Below are 23,960 nucleotides of genomic sequence, written 5' to 3'. Positions count from 1 at the left end.
TGTGTCCTCTCAGAGGACCATCCATACACAGCTATACCAGCAGCCTGTGTCCTCTCAGAGGACCATCCATACACAGCTATACCAGCAGCCTGTGTCCTCTCAGAGGACCATCCATACACAGCTACCACCAGCAGCCTGTGTCCTCTCAGAGGACCATCCACACACAGCTACCAGCCTGTGTCCTCTCAGAGGGTAACAAGACAACTCACCCCGTTTCTGTTTTCCTCCCAGAATCTTCCCCAGTGAGGGGTGGGAGAGGCTGGACAGCAGACGGCTGGACTTTGAATGACAGCAGAACAGCCTAAGTACAAATATAATTTATGAAAAGCTACTACAGTGAAGTCTGTTCACAGAAGTTGTTGTAGGATATGTGGGGATTATCTGACGAGGTACCATTAAATTGTTTATAGGGTCAATATAAGTAAAATAATATAGCCTTTCTACAGGAGTATCTTTTTATCTTTTTCCAAAAAGAATACAAACAGCCAATAGCATATTACAAAGTTATCCCCCTCACTGGTGAAAATTCCAGGAGGAAAAACGGGCAAGCACCGGGGGTGAGTTGTCCAGTATTCTCTCAGAGGACCGTCCACACACAGCTAACACCAGCCTGGTTTCTTCACTAGTCCGATCCAGAAGAACACAGTGTGCCGGCCACTGCTATACAGAGCTGACAATGAGGTTATATCTTCCCTTCTTCTCTGGAGTCCTGCCTCAAAGCATCAGACCAGAGGTAGAAAACTGTCGTTCCCTGATGTCATCGCTAGCTAGGGACACATGATGTCATCGCTAGTAGGGACACATGATGTCATCGCTATAGGGACACATGATGTCATCGTTATAGGGACACATGATGTCATCGTTATAGGGACACATGATGTCATCGTTATAGGGACACATGATGTCATCGCTAGTAGGGACACATGATGTCATCGCTATAGGGACACATGATGTCATCGCTATAGGGACACATGATGTCATCGCTATAGGGACACATGCATCAGTAAGCAGGAACTGGGGATGGCAATGAAGGACCGGAAATGCGTGGCGTTGTGAAATGACCGCGGTCGAGAAATGATGACGATGATAAATATGTCCAGTACTCAACTGTTTTGCTCATTTGTGTTATCAATAGTTTTACTTTATAACACTAAAAGTATCAATACTGCAGCAATGCAGAACTCCTCCGTTACAACTATACAAGTCTGGAATTCAACATTTTACTTCAGTAAAAGTACAAAAGTGTTGATAATCAAAATGTACTTAAAGTACCAAAACAGACAGACAGACAGACAGAGAGACAGACAGACAGACAGACAGACAGACAGACAGACAGACAGAGAGACAGACAGACAGACAGACAGACAGACAGAGAGACAGACAGACAGACAGACAGACAGACAGACAGACAGACAGACAGACAGACAGACAGACAGACAGACAGACAGACAGACAGACAGACAGACAGACAGACAGACAGACAGACAGACAGAGAGAGAGAGAGAGAGAGAGAGAGAGAGAGAGAGAGACAGACATAGAGACAGACAGAGAGAGAGACAGAGAGACAGAGAGAGGCAGAGGAGAGAGAGAGAGAGACAGACATAGAGAGAGACAGACAGAGAGAGAGACTATGAGAAGGAGCCAGATTGAATGAAGGGAGGAGGGAGTGAGAGATGGAAGGAATGGCGTGTCTGTGTCAGCAGAAAAGTAATTGATGAAAACTGCGTTGCTGTAGAGAGTCAGTCAGTGTTGCTGCAGGGACGAGAGGAGACGATGACGTCTCAGCCCTTTTCTGGTTCACGCACGCACGCCACGCACGCACGCACGCCACGCACACACGCACGCACACACGCCACGCACGCACGCCACGCACGCACGCCACGCACGCACGCACGCCACGCACGCCACGCACGCCACGCACGCCACGCACGCACGCACGCACGCACGCCACGCACGCACGTACACACCACGCACGCACGTACACACACACTACACTGACATGCAGAACTGACACAACAACATATTGGGTACAGTATGTACAGTATAGTGTGACTGTATATACAGCAGGCGGGGATCTTTGTAGCACGTGTCTGAGTGATGATCATAACGAGACAAGAGGCATAATTAACCCATTCTGACCTGAGATCAGATTCTAAAATAAAAAGTCTTCTACACATCCTGACAGTTTTCTGAAAAAGCTATGTTTCTATATGTCAGTCGATTTTTCAAAAAATAGCAGACCTACAAGCTCATAGCGCGCCACTCGGTGGCGCGCTATGAGCTTGTAGATCTGCTATTTTTTCAATAGCTAAAGCATGACATGATGCTAACACCCAAAAGGGGTTCCCGTACAGAATGTCTTAAAGCAGGGCAGACGAGGGCATTTGGGAATATCTTGACGAGAATCCTTTGAATTATGCATCGGTTCAATTATTCCTCAACCCGTCGGGTCTATTTTAGAAACCAGAGGTCTTTATTTCTGCGTTCATTTATTATAACCGATGGGAGTGAAAGAATGGACCCCTCAGTTACTTAAAACCCTCTTTCAACCTGGCGTCACAATTGTGTCCACGTTATGGTGGCGTGTTGTGAGCTTGTAGATCGGCTTTTTTAGCAACAAAAACAATGTTTTAAAGACTCTTTTTGACGACAACGCTTAACCAATTCAGGACGGGTATACCCCTTTTTGATGTTTTAATTCATTGTGTTATACTTTAGCTATTGAAAAATAGCAGATCTACAAGCTTGTAAATCGTGAAAATGTGACTCAAATCTTTGCATAATTATATTCTTTCAGAGTGAACGTTTTTAACTCAAATCTTTGCTTTCTGGGGCAGTTTCCGTGGAACAACAAATTCTCAGATGGGGGTCCGCCGGCCAAATACAGATAATTCTGGCGGTCCTTGACGTGAAAAAGGTTGAGCACCAACTGACATTAGAAACATGAGGTTTTTCAGGAAACTGTCAGGATTTAGAAGCCTTTTTATTGGCAGGTCGTCATGGTGGTTAAAAAGGCACAGAGATTATTGTGTACCTGCTTTCAGCCTCGCCCCCCTCCCCCCCTTTCCCCCCTCCATTTCCCTGTTGACTCCATCTTTATCTTGGCAACCTCACCTCCTTTTCCCTCTCTTATCAGCAGCATTAATGTACTTTTTATCTGAGTGGAGCAGAGGGAGGTATGGAGGGAGGAGGAGGAGGAGGAGGGAGGTATGAGTGGAGCAGAGGGAGGTATGGAGGGAGGAGGAGGAGGGAGGAGGAGGAGGAGGAGGAGGGAGGTATGAGTGGAGCAGAGGGAGGTATGGAGGGAGGAGGAGGAGGGAGGAGGAGGAGGAGGAGGGAGGTATGAGTGGAGCAGAGGGAGGTATGGAGGGAGGAGGAGGAGGGAGGAGGAGGAGGAGGAGGAGGAGGGAGGTATGAGTGGAGCAGAGGGAGGTATGGAGGGAGGAGGAGGAGGGAGGAGGAGGAGGAGGAGGAGGAGGGAGGTATGAGTGGAGCAGAGGGAGGTATGGAGGGAGGAGGAGGAGGGAGGAGGAGGAGGAGGAGGGAGGTATGAGTGGAGCAGAGGGAGGTATGGAGGGAGGAGGAGGAGGGAGGAGGAGGAGGAGGAGGAGGAGGGAGGTATGAGTGGAGCAGAGGGAGGTATGGAGGGAGGAGGAGGAGGGAGGAGGAGGAGGAGGAGGAGGAGGAGGGAGGTATGAGTGGAGCAGAGGGAGGTATGGAGGGAGGAGGAGGAGGAGGAGGAGGAGGGAGGTATGAGTGGAGCAGAGGGAGGTATGGAGGGAGGAGGAGGAGGGAGGAGGAGGAGGAGGAGGAGGAGGGAGGTATGAGTGGAGCAGAGGGAGGTATGGAGGGAGGAGGAGGAGGAGGTATGTATGTATGTATGTATGTATGTATGCCGACTGCACCCAGAATAGAGAGCCCTGGGAGAATGTTCCATATCGGAAAGTGTACCTTCTTTAATCAGACCAGTGTGTGTCCAGTGGAAACCTCGTATGAATCTGATCTCAGGTCAGAATGGGTTCATCAGACCAGTGTGTGTCCAGTGGAAACCTCGTATGAATCTGATCTCAGGTCAGAATGGGTTCATCAGACCAGTGTGTGTCCAGTGGAAACCTCGTATGAATCTGATCTCAGGTCAGAATGGGTTAAATGCCCCCCCCTGGGGACCCCCCCCCTCCACACCTTGACTCCCCTTATCCCCTTACTGTGTGGGGTGCTTCCCCCGGGGGGGACCCCGGCACTGCCCGCACCTTTTTGACTTGAGAACTATATACTTTCAACAAAAGAAAAATGATCCTTATATTGCTGACAATTGTTTTAAAATAGTGGCTTTGGAATAGTGGCACTGTCTGGCATTATATTACATAATTATTATAAGACAAACACTCGGCATGGGGAATGGAATTGTTACTGTTTTGTTGTTTTTGCTACTGTTAACCCATTCTGACCTGAGATCAGATTCATACGAGGTTTCCACTGGACACACACTGGTCTGATGAACCCATTCTGACCTGAGATCAGATTCTAAAAAAATGTCAGTCGTTCTTCGATTTTTCAAAAATAGCAGACCTACAAGCTCGTAGCGCGCCACTCGGTGGCGCGCTATGAGCTTGTAGATCTGCTATTTTTCAATAGCTAAAGCATAACATGATGCCAACACCAAAATGGGTGCCCGGTCAGAATGGGTTAAGTATTTCGTTGTGTGGGTTTGAGCTGACAGGACCCTGTTTGATGTCACCTTAATTCAAGTGGCAGATCCTTTTTTCTCTCTCTCTCTGTCTCTCTCTCTCTCTCTCTCTCTCTCTCTCTCTGTATCTCTCTCTGCCTCTCTCTCTCTCTCTCTGTCTCTCTCTCTCTCTCTGTATCTCTCTCTGCCTCTCTCTCTCTCTCTCTCTCTCTCTCTCTCTGCCTCTCTCTCTCTCTCTCTGTGTCTCTCTCTCTCTCCGATCCTGGTCTTTCTCAGTCACACGTGTGTGAGCTCACAGGAACACACACACACACACACACACACACCCACACACACACACACACACCCCTCTCCTCCTCCCCTCCCCGCTATCGTTCCGTGTCTGGAACGAGATGGCACTGAGCGTTGCCCCGTGTGTGTATCCGGGCCTGTGTGTGTGGGTGTGTGTGTGTGTGTGTGTGTGTGTGTGTGTATCCGGGCCTGTCATCAACACAACCCTGACTGCTTCCAGAGCCTTCTCTATAGTCTGTGTATAGTATACGCCACCATGGTCCATGACCTCCACCTTTTCAACTCTGCTTTTCCTTTCATGTCCTCTTAATGCGCTTAATTCTTACCCCGGGGAGGTCCCGAGGGGGGTCCCAGGGAGTGCAGGGGGTCCCAGGGAGTGCAGGGGGTCCCAGGGAGAGCAGGGGGTCCCAGAGAGAGAGAGCTACTAGATCTTAACCCATTTTGGGGCGGGATCCCCTTTTTTTACCATCATGTCATGCTTTAGCTATTGTAAAATAGCAGATCTACAAGCTCATAGCGCGCCACCGAGTGGCGCGCTACGAGCTTGTAGGTCTGCTATTTTTGAAGAATCGAAGAACGACTGACATATAGAAACATAGCTTTTTTTCAGAAAACTGTCAGGATGTATAGAAGAGATTTATAGAATCTGATCTCAGGTCAGAATGGAAAACTGTCAGGATGTAGAAGAACATTTATAGAATCTGATCTCAGGTCAGAATGGAAAACTGTCAGGATGTAGAAGAACATTTATAGAATCTCATCTCAGGTCAGAATGGGTTAATGTACTGTATTCCCATTCGTCTAAGCGAGATGATTTAACTTGTAGACTCTGGGGAAAAAAATAACAGTTAAGTGCGTATTACCCACAGCTGGCCTGAACTGGATCTGAGAAGCATTAACCCCAAATGCCTAACCCAAAAATGTCTTCTATACATCCTGACAGTTTTCTGAAAAAGCTATGTTTCTATATGTCAGTCGTTCTTCGACTTTTCAAAAATAGCAGACCTACAAGCTCGTAGCGCGCCACTCGGTGGCGCGCTATGAGCTTGTAGATCTGCTATTTTTCAATAGCTAAAGCATAACGTAATGCTAACACCCAAAAAGGGTTCCCGCGCAAAATGGGTTATAATGCCACCCCTGAAGATGAGAGATATTTTGTCTGTTCTGTAATCTTAGATGAAATTGAAAAGTTCACTTTTTTGTTTTACTGCTCTAAATATGAGGACTTAAGGGATATTTTGGTTAATAAGATGTCTGCTTATATGTGGGGGATTTCCTAGATTTAAAACGACTATGTAAAAATAGAGATATGTTTTGCCCAAAGGGGACTTTCGTTGTATAGCAGATTTTATCTGTCAAGCTTGGGAAAGAAGACAGAGTACTCTGTATACATCTGAGGTGTAATATAATGAATTATGTAACGTAAACATGCTGTAAAATGCATGAATTATGTAATGTAAAACATGCTGTAATTGCAAATGTGAAACGGTGTCTTATAAACCCATGAGGGTTGGGCACACGAAAATAAACAATCTATCTGTCTATCTATCTTAACTTGTAGACTGGGGAAAATAACAGTTAAGTGCGTATTACCCGCAGCTGGCCTAAACTGGATCTGAGAAGTATTAAGTCATTGTGCTGCAATATCTGGGGTTTTATTTGCAATCATTTTGCTCTCATGTACCTCCATGCCATGAGAACAACAATGTGACTAAAACTAAATTAACCCATTCTGACCGGGCACCCATTTTGGTGTTGGCATCATGTTATGCTTTAGCTATTGAAAAATAGCAGATCTACAAGCTCATATCGCGCCACCGAGTGGCGCGATACGAGCTTGTAGGTCTGCTATTTTTGAAAAATTCGAAGAACGACTGACATTTTTAGAATCTGATCTCGGGTCAGAATGGGTTAATCAGACCAGTGTGTGTCCAGTGGAAACCTCGTATGAATCTGATCTCAGGTCAGAATGGGTTAAAACTATTCAAGAGACTACACGACAAAAACTAAAATCTAAATTTGCTGTCAAGAACTAGCCTGGGCACCATTTCATTTAAGGGTATATGATCCTGTCGGGAGCGGATGATATCTTCCTTTTCCCTCAAACTGATTTTTCTAAATAAAAGCTACAGGCTACGAGAGCTTTTATTGAGAAAAATCGGTTTAAGTGAAAAATAAGTTGCCGTCAGATTCATACAGACTTTTGAAACAGAGACCAGGCTTTCCTCCGAGGTGGTGGAAAGCCTGGTGAGGCGAGGATAGTCATAAACAACACTGCTTTGAAGGGCTTCAATGTGACGTTAATTTGATCTGGCAGACAGACTCGGTAGGTGCCGGTAATAGGTGCAGTTCTAGGAGCAGCAGAGCCTTAGTTACAGTTACAGTTACAGATAGAGTTACAGTTACTCAAACTGCGTTCACTTCATGGGGCTTCAGTCCAGTGGAGGCTCTCCTACACAGACTAATTATTGAGAATGGGGGACAACCAACTGGGACAAGTCATGGACCGGAAGTATAGGCAGAAATGCATTGGACTTAATGATCTTAAATCCATTTTATTTTAGATTGTTTTGTAGTAATAGTACAACATAAATATTACAGAGACTTTAGTTGTCACTGTACACTTTAAAACAGTTGTCATGTTGCACACATGCTTAAAATAGCTCTTTATTTGCGCCGCCCTCGTTGAAAACAATGTATTTCCAACTCCATCTTGTCTCAGTTCAGGCTGCATTAGAACAGAGCTGGGTTTCTGCCCCCTCAATGTCCTATAACTCTTCTATTGCCTCTGCAGCAGCGGTGCTGGTGATGGTGCTTTGAAGTTGACAGAGCTCATATCCCTGTGTGTACTACTAACTGGGTCACCTGATCAGGGTGTCAGGTTTCTGCTGACGCAGTGCCAGGACAGACAGACAGGCAAGACAGACAGACAGACAGACAGACAGGCAGGCAGGCAGACAGACAGACAGACAGACAGACAGACAGACAGACAGACAGACAGACAGACGGGCAGACAGACAGACAGACAGACAGGCAGGCAGGCAGACAGACAGACAGACAGTATTGTGTTGTCGGATGTCATCTCCTCGTCATCAGGATAATCATGTCTCCTCTCTCTCTCCCTTCCTTAACCCACTTTAGACCTGGTGTAACCTATACGCTGTTATAATACCTGCATGCAGCGCTGGAAACGTAACTAAGTACATTTACTTATAAGTACCATTTTTTAGGTATTTGTACTTTACTTGAGAATTTCCAATAAGTTTATTGTCTCCACCTGTTCTGTTCTTTAACTATATATAGAAGTGTCTATTTGTACGTCTCTAAATGTTTTGATGAATTGAACAAGGTGGACCCTCTTTGTAAACAAGTGTAATGCTTAATTGGGTCGTCCACTCACAGTTAACATAGTCTTTGTATTGAGTTTGTGCTTGAAATGTACTGTAATTCTGCAAACTGTTAATACATATTTCAATCAATCAATCAAACCAGGCCAGTCTGTGAACAGCTAATCTCTGGCACGGTTAAACCCGGTCGATGCCACATTTTGCACACAAACTCCCTGGATGCCAACGATGAACCTCTGCCCCAACGTTTCCAGAACGGCCTGTTATAGCGCCACCAGGAGGCCGACTTTTGAAAAACATATTTTTTTAAAATATATTACTGCTCCAGATTCTGTCCAAACATCCCGCATATATTTTTTCTTTGAAGCACCGACAGGCCTCGGTTTGTGACGGTCGGGATGACTGCCCGTCTGCCGTTCCTAAGCCTGCGTTTGTTTGGCGACATTATAGTTTTGCAAGCTGGTCTTGCACCATTTCTTGCTACTCACAGAGAAGGCCGCGTGAAGGCTGTCGTCTTCGTTATATACACTATCTCAATGCACTCGCAGTACGCTCTGAGGTTTGTCCATCAGCTATTTTTTTTTTTTTTAATACTGTTTTTATTAGGCATTTTTTGTACGACAACATCAGAATATTATCGACAATGATAATGAGTATTTCAGTTATATGAAATGAAAAAAATGACAAGCAATGTAAATGTTCCACATACAATACATAATAAAAAAGACATGAATGTGATAAACATGAAAAAACAAAAAACAGTTAAACAATGAGTTTACAGACAAACAAAACAGACAACATGACAGACACTCTTGCTCTCAAACTTTCCCAACATGTTGTTGTAAATTAAGTGAATTACAGACATTCTTTTTTTAAATGATAAAAAATAAAATAAAGAAAAAACACAATTTTCTATCGTGCTATCTATTGTGTAGGAGGGGGTTAGCGTGCACCTATTGAAATATGCAATGAAGGGTTGCCATGTCTGGTAGAATCTATCTTCACTCCCTCTCAATTGTCCATCAGCTATTTTTAAACACAGTCAAGTGATTAAGGTCGTCTCGTTAACGATAATAATAAGGCCCCGTGGAAAGATCACGTCAATAATTGAGTGCATTCAAATGACCGCACGAAGCACTGAGATGTAAATGTGTGACATGATGTTTATAGGGCCTAACCAACGGTTGGTTGATATACAAAGTGATTCAATAAACCCCTCCTTGGCAACAGTGTTGTGTTTGGCAGCACATTTCTATGTTAGTTTTTAGTCATAGTCTCTGTTGAATAGTTTTCATTTTAGTTTTAGTCACATTTTAGTCACCTGGAATGTTCTAGTGTTTGGCATACTTGTGTGTGTGTGTGTGTGTGTGTGTGTGTGTGTGTGTGTGTGTGTGTGTGTGTGTGTGTGTGTGTGTGTGTGTGTGTGTGTGTGTGTGTGTGTGTGTGTGCATACTTTAGGAGGTATAGGCAGTTTGTTTAACCACTAGACCCTTATTATATACTAAAGATGTACACTTATATCTCCCTCTCGTCACCACCAACAATAGATCTACAAGCTCATGTCACCAAGTTGCAACGTATATTGTGAACTTGTAGATCTACTGTTTTGCCCCAGAATATATAGCAATGCTATACTATACATGGTTAATAAATAAACGATGACGTGCAGTTCAGTGTTCCAGTGAAAGATCTGGACTCTAGAGATTTAGAATATGGGCTATAATAATAATAATAATAATACTAGGTTCAGCTCATGGACACGGATTACTAGTTAAAAGAGATCTCTGTTATTACAAAGGACTTTGAAGCCAAAGGGCTTAATCCATATCTTTGAAGAAATGGCCTATATAACAAAACGTTGTTACACAACACCTTTAGTAATGACTGTACGTTCACTGCACTGTACGCCTGCATTCCCTTCATTTCCCACACAGTTCAACCTCTGACCGTTCCAATGAATCATTAGCCCGACCAGTGCATACATTCATACACGCTCTCTCTCTCTCTCTCTCTCTCTCTCTCTCTCTCTCTCTCTCTCTCTCTGCCTGGTCGGTCCACTCACTGCTGCATTCCTGGAGGCCTGCGTCACGTATTTACACAGCAATGAATGAGTCAAGGTAAACTCTGATATCAGACAGACAGACAGACAGGGGAATAGCGTCAGAACAGACAGACAGACAGGGGAATAGCGTCAGACCAGGAAGACAGACAGACAGACAGACAGACAGACAGACAGACAGACAGACAGACAGGGGAATAGTGTCAGAACAGACAGACAGACAGACAGACAGGGGAATAGTGTCAGAACAGACAGACAGACATACAGACAGACAGACAGGGGAATAGTGTCAGAACAGACAGACAGACAGACAGACAGGGGAATAGCGTCAGAACAGACAGACAGACAGACAGACAGGGGAATAGCGTCAGAACAGACAGACAGACAGACAGACAGGGGAATAGCGTCAGAACAGACAGACAGACAGGGGAATAGCGTCAGAACAGACAGACAGACAGACAGACAGACAGGGGAATAGCGTCAGAACAGACAGACAGACAGGGGAATAGCGTCAGAACAGACAGACAGACAGACAGACAGGGGAATAGTGACAGACAGACAGACAGACAGGGGAATAGCGTCAGAACAGACCAGGCTACTTGAAAGACAGGGTGACTTTGAGGCTGGTACTCACTGGGCTCTGTCTTTCCTCTGCTGGATGTTGTTGGTCTGACGAGGTGCATTGGGTTCAGGCAGTTGTTTCCGACAGGCCAAGAGTCCGACAGTCATTAGTCCGACTCCCTACTCCAAACACTAACCTACATCTACCTGCACGCGATCGCAGGTGATTTGTAACCGGCAGCACGGGTGATTTGTTACGGGCCACGCATGTCAGGAGACACGGTGTTGTCGGACTAATGACTGTCGGACTCTTGGCATGTGGGATAAGCGTCTGCACCCCCTACCCATAACACCTTAGGGAGTGTCACGGATTTCCACTAATGAACTCAAGGAGGAAGGGAGTTTGGAACAACATTTTAACCAAAGAGTACGTAGCGTCTAGATGACAAATCTTCACCAGACAAAAACGTTGCCTGAATTGTATGCTTATACCTAATGGCTTCATGCCTAATGGCGGCACACTTCTCATCATGGCGACTTTAAAACAGTTCTAGGGTCATTTCTATCCCAGAATGCCTCTGACCGTCGTGGGTTATAATTATAATTGCCTATCATGGACCGTCCCACACAGCTGCAGCGTCGGCACAATGTGCTCTATAGCTAATATTGATCATTACAACCAGTGATTTATTTAGCTGACATCCAGTGGTGTTGCTTTTAGGACTGCCAGAATAAAACAGTGGTCAAACGCGTGTGTGTCCACTCGTGAAGAATAAAACTGTGTGTGTGTGTGTGTGTGTGTGTGTGTGTGTGTGTGTGTGTGCGCGCAACTGTGCACTTGTGTGCGACTGTGCGCGCACGTGTCTGAATATGTGGGTTGAATGTGTGTGTGTCTCTCTATGTTTCAAGACATAAATGTTTCTCAGAAGAAGGGCTGTGGAATAAAGGAATGTTTTTGTTTTGTTTTGGGCTTTATGCCTTTTTAGTTACAAGTGAAGACGGACAGGAAGGAGGGAGAGAGAACGGGTGTTCATGAACGGGACTCGAACGCGCGACACTGCGCTTGTCTACAAGCGCAGCGCAGTGTCTACAAGCTCTCAACGAGTCGCGCTGCGACGCGTTGAGAGCTTGTAGATCGGCTTTTTTACGGGCGCGACCCCCGCACTCGTTGGCTACTGGAGATGCAGAAAAGTAGTTCAGATAATTCTCGGGTATGGAAAGGAAAGGAGAGGGAGGGGATTTGCATTTCTTTCACCATGTAGTAAACGCTGCATTCATATTCTGGAGAGGAACTTTGCTTTACAGACCGGTATAAAAGGGCAGGGGCTGAAGCCCTCTTTGATGTCTATGTGTACACACATGTACGTACTGTAAGTCCGTATACTGTAACTGTACGCACCGGGCTAGCCTATGGGAATGTCTCTAATAATCAATTAAACATAGAGAGTCCTGCTTCTCATCTCTAATGAGTTATAATGTGATTGGTTGTCAGGGTCTCAGGTTCCTCGGCCTATGCAGCATCACTATGTGCGTGTGTGTGGTGCGTGCGTGCGTGTGTGTGTGTGTGTGTGTGTGTGTGTGTGTGCGTGCGTGCGTGTGTGCGTGCGTGCCCCTGGCCTGTGTGTGTGTGTGTGTGTGTTCACACATATATACAGTACAGCACTGTTTGCTGCTGCCTGGAATACTCACTGCGTCTTTTCAGTGTCTGTGATCCCTGCAGCATCACTGTGTGTGTGTGTGTGTGTGTGTGTGTGTGTGTGTGTGTGTGTGTGTGTGTGTGTGTGTGTGTGTGTGTGTGCGTGGGCGTGGCCCAGAGGGACCTCTCTTTCCTCTCGTGCCAACTCTTTGAGTGTGTTGTGAGGTCGGTCTCTTTCATATCGCCGATGGAGGGAGGGATGATAAGAAGATCATAAGAGAGAGAGTATGAAATAAGACATGGAAGGGATCTGCCTCCTGTGTGGATGTGGAAGGGATCTGCCTCCTGTGTGGATGTGGAAGGGATCTGCCTCCTGTGTGGATGTGGAAGGGATCTGCCTCCTGTGTGGATGTGGAAGGGATCTGCCTCCTGTGTGGATGTGGAAGGGATCTGCCTCCTGTGTGGATGTGGAAGGGATCTGCCTCCTGTGTGGATGTGGAAGGGATCTGCCTCCTGTGTGGATGTGGGTGACTCTCTAAGGTTGGGTCTGCCTCCTGTGTGGATGTGGATGAGTCTCTAAGGTTGGATCTGCCTCCTGTGTGGATGTGGATGACTCGCAACCTCAGAGTTTCAGTATAAATATAACAGAGAGGAAACCCTGAGGCGAAATGGACTCTGTTCCTACCCGGAAGGAGGAGTGAAGTGAAATCGCCTGATGCGCTTTTGAGCAAACTTAATGCAAGTGGACGGGAGGAGAAATCCGGTTACCGTCTCTATTCATATATATACTCTAAGCTTGCAACGTTATAGGAACGTTGTGCGTGCAAGTCCTGTGTTCATTTGACCGCCGCCAGTCCGCCACTAGCTACAGCGTGCCCTCGATGGTGCTGATGCCGCGCTACGAGCCGCACCTCGTCAAAAGCCAAACTAAACCTATAGTCCTCCTAATACAGAGCAGAATGGGTTCTCTTCTAAACTAAACTATAACCTATAGTCCTCCTAATACAGAGCAGAATGGGTTCTCTTCTAAACTAAACTATAACCTATAGTCCTCCTAATACAGAGCAGAATGGGTACACTCTTCTAAACTAAACTAAACCTATAGTCCTCCTAATACAGAGCAGAATGGGTACACTCTTCTAAACTAAACTATAACCTATAGTCCTCCTAATACAGAGCAGAATGGGTACACTCTTCTAAACTAAACTATAACCTATAGTCCTCCTAATACAGAGCAGAATGGGTATACTCTTCTAAACTAAACTATAACCTATAGTCCTCCTAATACAGAGCAGAATGGGTACACTCTTCTAAACTAAACTAAACCTATAGTCCTCCTAATACAGAGCAGAATGGGTACACTCTTCTAAACTAAACTATAACCTATAGTCCTCCTAATACAGAGCAGAATGGGTTCTCTTCTAAACTAAACTATAACCTATAGTCCTCCTAATACAGAGCAGAATGGGTTCTCTTCTAAACTAAACTAAACCTATAGTCCTCCTAATACAGAGCAGAATGGGTACTCTTCTAAACTAAACTATAACCTATAGTCCTCCTAATACAGAGCAGAATGGGTACACTCTTCTAAACTAAACTATAACCTATAGTCCTCCTAATACAGAGCAGAATGGGTACACTCTTCTAAACTAAACTATAACCTATAGTCCTCCTAATACAGAGCAGAATGGGTCTACTCTTCTAAACTAAACTAAACCTATAGTCCTCCTAATACAGAGCAGAATGGGTATACTCTTCTAAACTAAACTATAACCTATAGTCCTCCTAATACAGAGCAGAATGGGTTCTCTTCTAAACTAAACTATAACCTATAGTCCTCCTAATACAGAGCAGAATGGGTTCTCTTCTAAACTAAACTAAACCTATAGTCCTCCTAATACAGAGCAGAATGGGTTCTCTTCTAAACTAAACTAAAACCTATAGTCCTCCTAATACAGAGCAGAATGGGTTCTCTTCTAAACTAAACTATAACCTATAGTCCTCCTAATACAGAGCAGAATGGGTTCTCTTCTAAACTAAACTAAACCTATAGTCCTCCTAATACAGAGCAGAATGGGTATTCTCTTCTAAACTAAACTATAACCTATAGTCCTCCTAATACAGAGCAGAATGGGTACACTCTTCTAAACTAAACTATAACCTATAGTCCTCCTAATACAGAGCAGAATGGGTACACTCTTCTAAACTAAACTATAACCTATAGTCCTCCTAATACAGAGCAGAATGGGTCTACTCTTCTAAACTAAACTAAACCTATAGTCCTCCTAATACAGAGCAGAATGGGTATACTCTTCTAAACTAAACTATAACCTATAGTCCTCCTAATACAGAGCAGAATGGGTTCTCTTCTAAACTAAACTATAACCTATAGTCCTCCTAATACAGAGCAGAATGGGTTCTCTTCTAAACTAAACTAAACCTATAGTCCTCCTAATACAGAGCAGAATGGGTTCTCTTCTAAACTAAACTAAAACCTATAGTCCTCCTAATACAGAGCAGAATGGGTTCTCTTCTAAACTAAACTATAACCTATAGTCCTCCTAATACAGAGCAGAATGGGTTCTCTTCTAAACTAAACTAAACCTATAGTCCTCCTAATACAGAGCAGAATGGGTACACTCTTCTAAACTAAACTATAACCTATAGTCCTCCTAATACAGAGCAGAATGGGTACACTCTTCTAAACTAAACTATAACCTATAGTCCTCCTAATACAGAGCAGAATGGGTACACTCTTCTAAACTAAACTATAACCTATAGTCCTCCTAATACAGAGCAGAATGGGTACACTCTTCTAAACTAAACTATAACCTATAGTCCTCCTAATACAGAGCAGAATGGGTATTCTCTTCTAAACTAAACTATAACCTATAGTCCTCCTAATACAGAGCAGAATGGGTACACTCTTCTAAACTAAACTATAACCTATAGTCCTCCTAATACAGAGCAGAATGGGTACACTCTTCTAAACTAAACTATAACCTATAGTCCTCCTAATACAGAGCAGAATGGGTACACTCTTCTAAACTAAACTATAACCTATAGTCCTCCTAATACAGAGCAGAATGGGTATACTCTTCTAAACTAAACTATAACCTATAGTCCTCCTAATACAGAGCAGAATGGGTACACTCTTCTAAACTAAACTATAACCTATAGTCCTCCTAATACAGAGCAGAATGGGTACACTCTTCTAAACTAAACTATAACCTATAGTCCTCCTAATACAGAGCAGAATGGGTATACTCTTCTAAACTAAACTATAACCTATAGTCCTCCTAATACAGAGCAGAATGGGGATACTCTTCTAAACTAAACTATAACCTATAGTCCTCCTAATACAGAGCAGAATGGGTACACTCTTCTAAACTAAACTATAACCTATAGTCCTCCTAATACAGAGCAGAATGGGGATACTCTTCTAAACTAAACTATAACCTATAGTCCTCCTAATACAGAGCAGAATGGGTTCTCTTCTAAACTAAACTATAACCTATAGTCCTCCTAATACAGAGCAGAATGGGTACACTCTTCTAAACTAAACTATAACCTATAGTCCTCCTAATACAGAGCAGAATGGGTATTCTCTTCTAAACTAAACTATAACCTATAGTCCTCCTAATACAGAGCAGAATGGGTATTCTCTTCTAAACTAAACTATAACCTATAGTCCTCCTAATACAGAGCAGAATGGGTATTCTCTTCTAAACTAAACTATAACCTATAGTCCTCCTAATACAGAGCAGAATGGGTATACTCTTCTAAACTAAACTATAACCTATAGTCCTCCTAATACAGAGCAGAATGGGTACACTCTTCTAAACTAAACTATAACCTATAGTCCTCCTAATACAGAGCAGAATGGGTACACTCTTCTAAACTAAACTATAACCTATAGTCCTCCTAATACAGAGCAGAATGGGTACACTCTTCTAAACTAAACTATAACCTATAGTCCTCCTAATACAGAGCAGAATGGGTACACTCTTCTAAACTAAACTATAACCTCTAGTCCTCCTAATACAGAGCAGAATGGGTTCTCTTCTAAACTAAACTATAACCTATAGTCCTCCTAATACAGAGCAGAATGGGTATACTCTTCTAAACTAAACTATAACCTATAGTCCTCCTAATACAGAGCAGAATGGGTTCTCTTCTAAACTAAACTATAACCTATAGTCCTCCTAATACAGAGCAGAATGGGTTCTCTTCTAAACTAAACTATAACCTATAGTCCTCCTAATACAGAGCAGAATGGGTATTCTCTTCTAAACTAAACTAAACCTATAGTCCTCCTAATACAGAGCAGAATGGGTACACTCTTCTAAACTAAACTATAACCTATAGTCCTCCTAATACAGAGCAGAATGGGTATACTCTTCTAAACTAAACTATAACCTATAGTCCTCCTAATACAGAGCAGAATGGGTACACTCTTCTAAACTAAACTATAACCTATAGTCCTCCTAATACAGAGCAGAATGGGTACACTCTTCTAAACTAAACTATAACCTATAGTCCTCCTAATACAGAGCAGAATGGGTACACTCTTCTAAACTAAACTATAACCTATAGTCCTCCTAATACAGAGCAGAATGGGTACACTCTTCTAAACTAAACTATAACCTATAGTCCTCCTAATACAGAGCAGAATGGGTACACTCTTCTAAACTAAACTAAACCTAGTCCTCCTAATACAGAGCAGAATGGGTACACTCTTCTAAACTAAACTATAACCTATAGTCCTCCTAATACAGAGCAGAATGGGTACACTCTTCTAAACTAAACTATAACCTATAGTCCTCCTAATACAGAGCAGAATGGGTATTCTCTTCTAAACTAAACTATAACCTATAGTCCTCCTAATACAGAGCAGAATGGGTATTCTCTTCTAAACTAAACTATAACCTATAGTCCTCCTAATACAGAGCAGAATGGGTATACTCTTCTAAACTAAACTATAACCTATAGTCCTCCTAATACAGAGCAGAATGGGTACACTCTTCTAAACTAAACTAAACCTAGTCCTCCTAATACAGAGCAGAATGGGTACACTCTTCTAAACTAAACTATAACCTATAGTCCTCCTAATACAGAGCAGAATGGGTACACTCTTCTAAACTAAACTATAACCTATAGTCCTCCTAATACAGAGCAGAATGGGTACACTCTTCTAAACTAAACTATAACCTATAGTCCTCCTAATACAGAGCAGAATGGGTACACTCTTCTAAACTAAACTATAACCTATAGTCCTCCTAATACAGAGCAGAATGGGTTCTCTTCTAAACTAAACTAAACCTATAGTCCTCCTAATACAGAGCAGAATGGGTATACTCTTCTTCTGACTTCCAGGCTGCTTCCCTACACTTCCTTCACAGGTGTTACTGATGACACTAATTAAGGCTCTCTTTCATTTAGTGTGCACTGCGGTTCTCAAACTTTTACATTTCAAGGACCCCCATAACTCTAAGGGCGCTTTCACACTCAAAGTTCGCTCAGAAGTTCCGGATAAATGTTTAAAGTGTTGCATTTAGATTTTGGTCCATTTAGTGTTCACACAGTACTTTGACTTGAGTAAGAAATAAGACAAACACACTTGGAATGGGAAATGGAATTAGTACATTCCAGGGGTCCCTAGCTGAACAACATATTTTCTTTCTTATTTTTTTTTTGTATTCAATATATTTTTAGGGGCATGTCATGTGGTCTACATGCACAGCCTTTGTGATCTACTGGTACCTTTTGGGCACCCACCCCCCCCCCCCCCCCCCCCCCCCCTGGTCGAGAGGTTAATCCTCCTAGGCTGCTGTCCCTGTGTTCTTCGTGCGGTCGGTGGATGCCTGCAGTTGGCCCGAGGGTACCACGACGGTACGGCCGGACTGTAGCGTCTGTAGTGAACTCTCATCCCATGGGAACTGAAATGTGAGAACCTCGCTCTTTTCCCCTCCAGGACAATCGATCCTTTGTTTTGGATTTAGTCGGAGCGTAGCAGTTGGGAGGGTGGGGGTGTGTGTGTGTGTTTGTGTGTGTGTGTGTGTGTGTGTGTGTGTGGGGAGGGGGGGGGTTAGCCTACCTGACCTGTCAGAACCTGAGAAATGGAATCCTCATTCTCCACCTGAGTGGATGTTTTTTTTACGGATTGCACAAGCATGCACACACACACACACACACACACACACACACACACACACACACACACAGATGAAGTAAATTAAATAATATAATAAAAAGACATGTGCGACAGCGTTAATGTTTACACATTGGCACATGCCAGTTACCTATTAAGACTTAAAGAGTGCCATGGTCCAATCACGTCTCTTGTTTGAGCCGTGGTCCAATCAGGTCTCTGTTTGAGCTATAGCTGGCCCAACCTTTGATCTATACAGCTGAGCTGCCTCCTAGTGGACAGACTGGACACTGCAGCAGCAAAGCATTCACTAAAACTATCCTACGGGGAGACCTCAGCTGTAGTGTCTGTGCTGTCGGGTGGGTCTCTGCTAGCTTGCGGAGTTAGTTCAGTCAGATATACTCCAGGGGTTTCATGCCGTGCTCAAAGGGCGCATACATAATACTCAAGGGGTTAATATATATGCTGCATTACTATGTGTGTGTATTCAGTGTGTGTGTATTCATGTCATTCGCTGACGTGGCAGTCAGCTGACCATTTGTTTTGGTGTTTAAGCTCACCTACACTGCCTTCCTTCTGCTTATGGTTCATGGTTGCTGTTATGTGATGTTTGCTTGGGTTGTTATTGTATGTCTATATATCTAATATATATATATCTATATATCTAATATATATATATCTATATATCTAATATGTTATTGTATGTCTATATATATCCCTGCTCTTAATGTTTAATGATGGTGTTCGATTGTGCCGAGCAGGGAGAAAAATGTAGCAGAGCCGAACGCCAAGATAAAATGTTATAATTATGCACAGTTGCACACTTGTATTCTCATTCTATAAAACCAATAAATATTGGTTACATCTATTCGTGAGTTATCTGACTGAACAAGAGTAATGTAACTATAAGCGAACCATGCTAGAGTAACATTCAAGCACAGAGTGCAAGAATGAGCAATCAAAGAGTAATACAAAGTTAGCAGCAAAGTTAGGTAAACTTTTTGTGATCAGCTTAATGTTCCATAATATAAACACCCTCTAGTGCAATTATTGTTGAGGCTAATGAGGCAAATGTAGTTTAAACAAGGTGCAATTTGAGCATGATAGTGCGAGAGGAGGGGGGTGGGGGGTTCTGTGTGTTCAGAGTAGACATCCTCCAGGTTAGACTCCAGGCTCAAAGCTGCTGAGAACTAAGCAGAGTTTCTTGTTCCTGTTCTTTGTATAAGTTTATGTGATGCAACTCCATGTCAGGCCTGGAGGATAATGACTCTGTGTGTTAACTTATTTATTAGCTCAGAATGCTAGTGCTAATTGGAAGTTAATGAGCGTCTACTAATGCATGTCCTCTCCATCCATCTCTCTTTTCTTTTCTTTTCCTTCTGTCACTTCCATGCTTCCCCATCGCTTCCTCCTCATTCCACTCCATTACTCCCCTCCTCTCCTCCTCTTCGCTCTCTCTTCCGTATTTATATTTTTCTGTAGTTATAATTTGGTTGGGTCTAATCTTCTGAGTGATAGTCTAGCTGCACTGAGGCTGTCTGGGGTTTGTGATGTCAGAAGGTGAGAGGTCAGCTAGTTTCAGAACCAGCTGACTGAGGGGGCTCCTTTGGATGTTCAACTCTTGGCAGGCAAGGGCTTTATAATGGTAACAGGCAGGGTTTATAAGGGTTTTATAATGGTAACAGACAGGGTTTATAAGGGTTTTATAATGGTAACAGGCAGGGTCACTCTTTTTAATATGGCTCCAGAATTTAATAGATCTTTTCTGTATATTTAGAAGTAAAGGATATTGGCCTAATTCAGCCCTGCATGCAGAGTTTGGGCATTTTCTTTGTACCCTGATAATAATAGTTTAGCAGGACTCTGCATGCAGGATCTCAACTGGACTTTTGTCCCATTTTGCCCGATCACTTTGTAATAAGGGACCCCATATACCTCACTGCCATACAATGCAATTGATTCTATAACTGATTTAACCCATTCTGAACGGGAATCCATTTTGGTGTTAGCATCATGTCGTGCTTTAGCTGTTGAAAAATAGCAGATCTACAAGCTCATAGCGCGCCACCGAGTGGCGCGCTACGAGCTTGTAGGTCTGCTATTTTTGAAAAATCGAAGAACGACTGACATTTTTTAGAATCTGATCTCAGGTCAGAATGGGACAATCAGACCAGTGTGTGTCCAGTGGAAACCTCGTATGAATCTGATCTCAGGTCAGAATGGGTTAAATATTTTGAGCCATGTCCTAATTGTCCTAATGTCCTAATTCTCTCTCTCTTCTCTCTCTCCTCCCTCCCTCCCCCCCCCCCCCCCCCCCCCTCCACAGAGGAGGCGGACTACTCGGCGTTCGGCACCGACTCCCTGACCCGGAAGAAGAACCCGGTGGTTCTGGCGGCGGCCGTGCTCCTGCGTCCCGACGGCGTGGGCCGGTTCCGGAAGCCCCCGGCGGTCCTGATCTCGCTGCCGCGGGACTTCCGGCCCGTGTCGTCCATCATCGACGTGGACATCCTGCCCGAGACGCACCGCCGCGTCCGTCTCTACAAGCACGGCCAGGAGAAGCCGCTGGGGTTCTACATCCGCGACGGATCCTCGGTGCGCGTCACGCCGCAGGGCCTGGAGAAGGTGACCGCCATCTTTTTTTTTTTTTTAACACATTCTGACCTGAGATCAGATTCTAAAAAATGTCTTCTACATCCTGACAGTTTTCTATTCTGACCTGAGATCAGATTTTAAAAAATGTCTTCTACGTCAGATTTTTTAAAAATAGCAGACCTACAAGCTCGTAGCGCGCCACTCGGTGGCGCGCTATGAGCTTGTAGATCTGCTATTTTTCAATAGCTAAAGCACGACATGATGCTAATACCAAAATGGGTTCCCGTTCAGAATGGGTTAATTTCAATTTTTCACAGAATACACAGAATACACCCGTCCACAGCCCTCCCCCCCCCCTCTCCCCACATGCAAACCCACATATAGATAGAAGACAACACAGATAACCCATTCTGACCTGAGATCAGATTCATATACGAGGTTTCCACTGGACACACACTGGTCTGATTAACCCATTCTGACCTGAGATCAGATTCTAAAAATGTCAGTCGTTTTTCGATAATAAAAAAAAATAGCGGACCTACAAGCTCGTAGCGCGCCACTCGGTGGCGCGCTATGAGCTTGTAGATCTGCTATTTTTCAATAGCTAAAGCATAGCTTAATGCTAACACCAAATTGGTGCCCGCCATCTTTTATTTTTTAATCTATGTTTATTATTTGGTAGTAGGTTTCAACAATTTAGTACAGTTTGAACATACCTATTTTTATTTTTTTTCAAAAATACAATTATGAGTTGGGTTATTCGAGTTCAAAAGATAGTCACAAGTTATGTTGGAAAAGATTGTGTTGAATCGGAACGTTGTCGTACATCACCCTCTATACACAGTTCTATCGTTATGAGGAAGCAAAAAAACACACATAGTATTGGTTCAATTAAGGTCAAGGTAAACTTTATTGTCCACAAGGGAAATTTGTCTTGGGGCTTTCACCCCAGCTGCAGCCACACATAAAACATCAATGACAACACAAATACATTACAGAGGAAGACACAACATTACACAATTGCACACATGATGTGGATAATCTAGTCTCACGTAGTTACTGCTGTTTCAGAGCCTCGTTCAGCATCTTAGTTGATGCTGGTACAAACCATTTTTTAAATCTGATGTACTTCCAATTAGTCTGTCGGAAGTACCCTCAGATTATCAAAGTAGGTAATGAATGGCTGCCAGCTAGAAAAGAACCTTTTTTAACAAAAAACATATGTGTACATTTTGTTGTATCCGACATGTAAATACCCCCCCCTCCCCCCAATCAAGGTCAGAACAAGGCAAATAAAACAAAGACAGACAGTACAAGACAGTAAAGGTAATTAGTAAACTAGTTTTGAAAGTACTAATGAACATAGTATTAAAGAAGAAAATAAATAAAAATAATAATAAAATAAAATAAACAGCATTTCCCATCAGGGTATGGTATCTAGGTTACATACATTGTATCCATCTTTCAGTTTAGATGGTAAATTGTTCTGTATCCAACTGTCTACTTACGGAGGGCCTCTAACCAGAGGTCGCCCAATGTCAGGTTTGGTGTGAGGTGAAAAGAACCTTTCTGTTGAACCTCTTCATTGTAAACTTTAGGTTCCCGGTATCTTCATCTCCCGCATGGTGCCCGGCGGGCTGGCCGAGGGCACGGGGCTCCTGGCGGTCAACGACGAGGTCCTGGAGGTGAACGGCATCGAGGTGGCGGGCAAGTCCCTGGACCAGGTGACGGACATGATGATCGCCAACTCCCACAACCTCATCGTCACCGTGAAGCCCGCCAACCAGCGCAACAACGTGGTGCGTAGCGGGGGCGGGGGCGGGAGGGAGGTGGGAGGAGGAGCTACGACGACCACGGGAGGAGGAGGAGGGGGCGGAGCCGCGTCGGGCAGCTCGGGCCGCTCGTCGGACAGCGGCGCCAGCTACTACGGCGGCTACGGCGCCTCCTCGGCGGCGGGCGCGGGACCGGCGCCGGGCCCGCCGCCCGGCCCGCCGCCGCCGCACATCATCCAGAACTTCCACCCCGAGGAGATGGAGAGCGACGAGGAGGACGAGGACCTGGTCATCGAGGTGGGCGGCGAGGCCATCGAGCTCCTCCCCCCCCGCGCGGCGGCGGTCGCCTCCATACCGCCACCCGCCACTAGCTACAGCGCGCTTCCGCCGCCCGCCGCTAGCTACAGCACGCTACCGCCGCCCGCCACTAGCTACAGCGTGCCCTCGATGGTGCTGATGCCGCGCTACGAGCCGCACCTCGGCCTGCGCGGCAACGCCACCGCCGCCTCGTCCTCCTCGTTCTCCTCCTCCTCTCTCGCCCTCTCGGTGGTCGACCCCCCCCACCACGCCAACGGGAGCCTCCTCACGCTGCCATTGGCCAGCGCCGGCAGCCTGGGGAGCCTGCAGAGTGGCGACGATGATGATGATGCCACCACGCCCTCCTCCCCGCCACTGGAGAGGAGGCGGAGTCTGGAGAGGAGGCGGAGTCTGGAGGAGGACGGGACTGTCATCACACTGTAGACTGGACTCACGCACGCACATACACACACACGGTCACGCACACACACGCACACACACACACTATATCAGTGGTTTTCAACCTTTTTAATGCCCAATGGCCCAATATTTATCTGATGACATTTA

At 44.6% G+C, this 23,960-nt stretch overlaps 1 protein-coding gene across 1 annotated transcript in view; it reads left to right on the top strand.

The window, feature by feature from the left end:
• The window catches only part of pard6b (par-6 partitioning defective 6 homolog beta (C. elegans)), a gene marked incomplete at its 3' end in the record, with an annotated part of 48,701 nt that extends 24,864 nt beyond the window's left edge, over window positions 1–23,837 (top strand). The window contains exons 3-4 of the mRNA XM_080764523.1: window positions 21,059–21,354; window positions 22,923–23,837. Coding sequence (XP_080620649.1) covers window positions 21,059–21,354; window positions 22,923–23,837 — 1,211 coding nt within the window. The remainder of the gene's footprint in view (window positions 1–21,058; window positions 21,355–22,922) is intronic.
• Window positions 23,838–23,960: the final 123 nt, after the last annotated feature.

The sequence above is a fragment of the Protomyctophum bolini genome (assembly GCF_963924005.1).
Source record: "Protomyctophum bolini genome assembly, chromosome: 5".
Classification (NCBI taxonomy): domain Eukaryota; kingdom Metazoa; phylum Chordata; class Actinopteri; order Myctophiformes; family Myctophidae; genus Protomyctophum; species Protomyctophum bolini.
The sequence above is the reverse complement of the archived record's forward strand: the minus strand, read 5'-3'. Positions and strand labels throughout refer to the sequence as shown.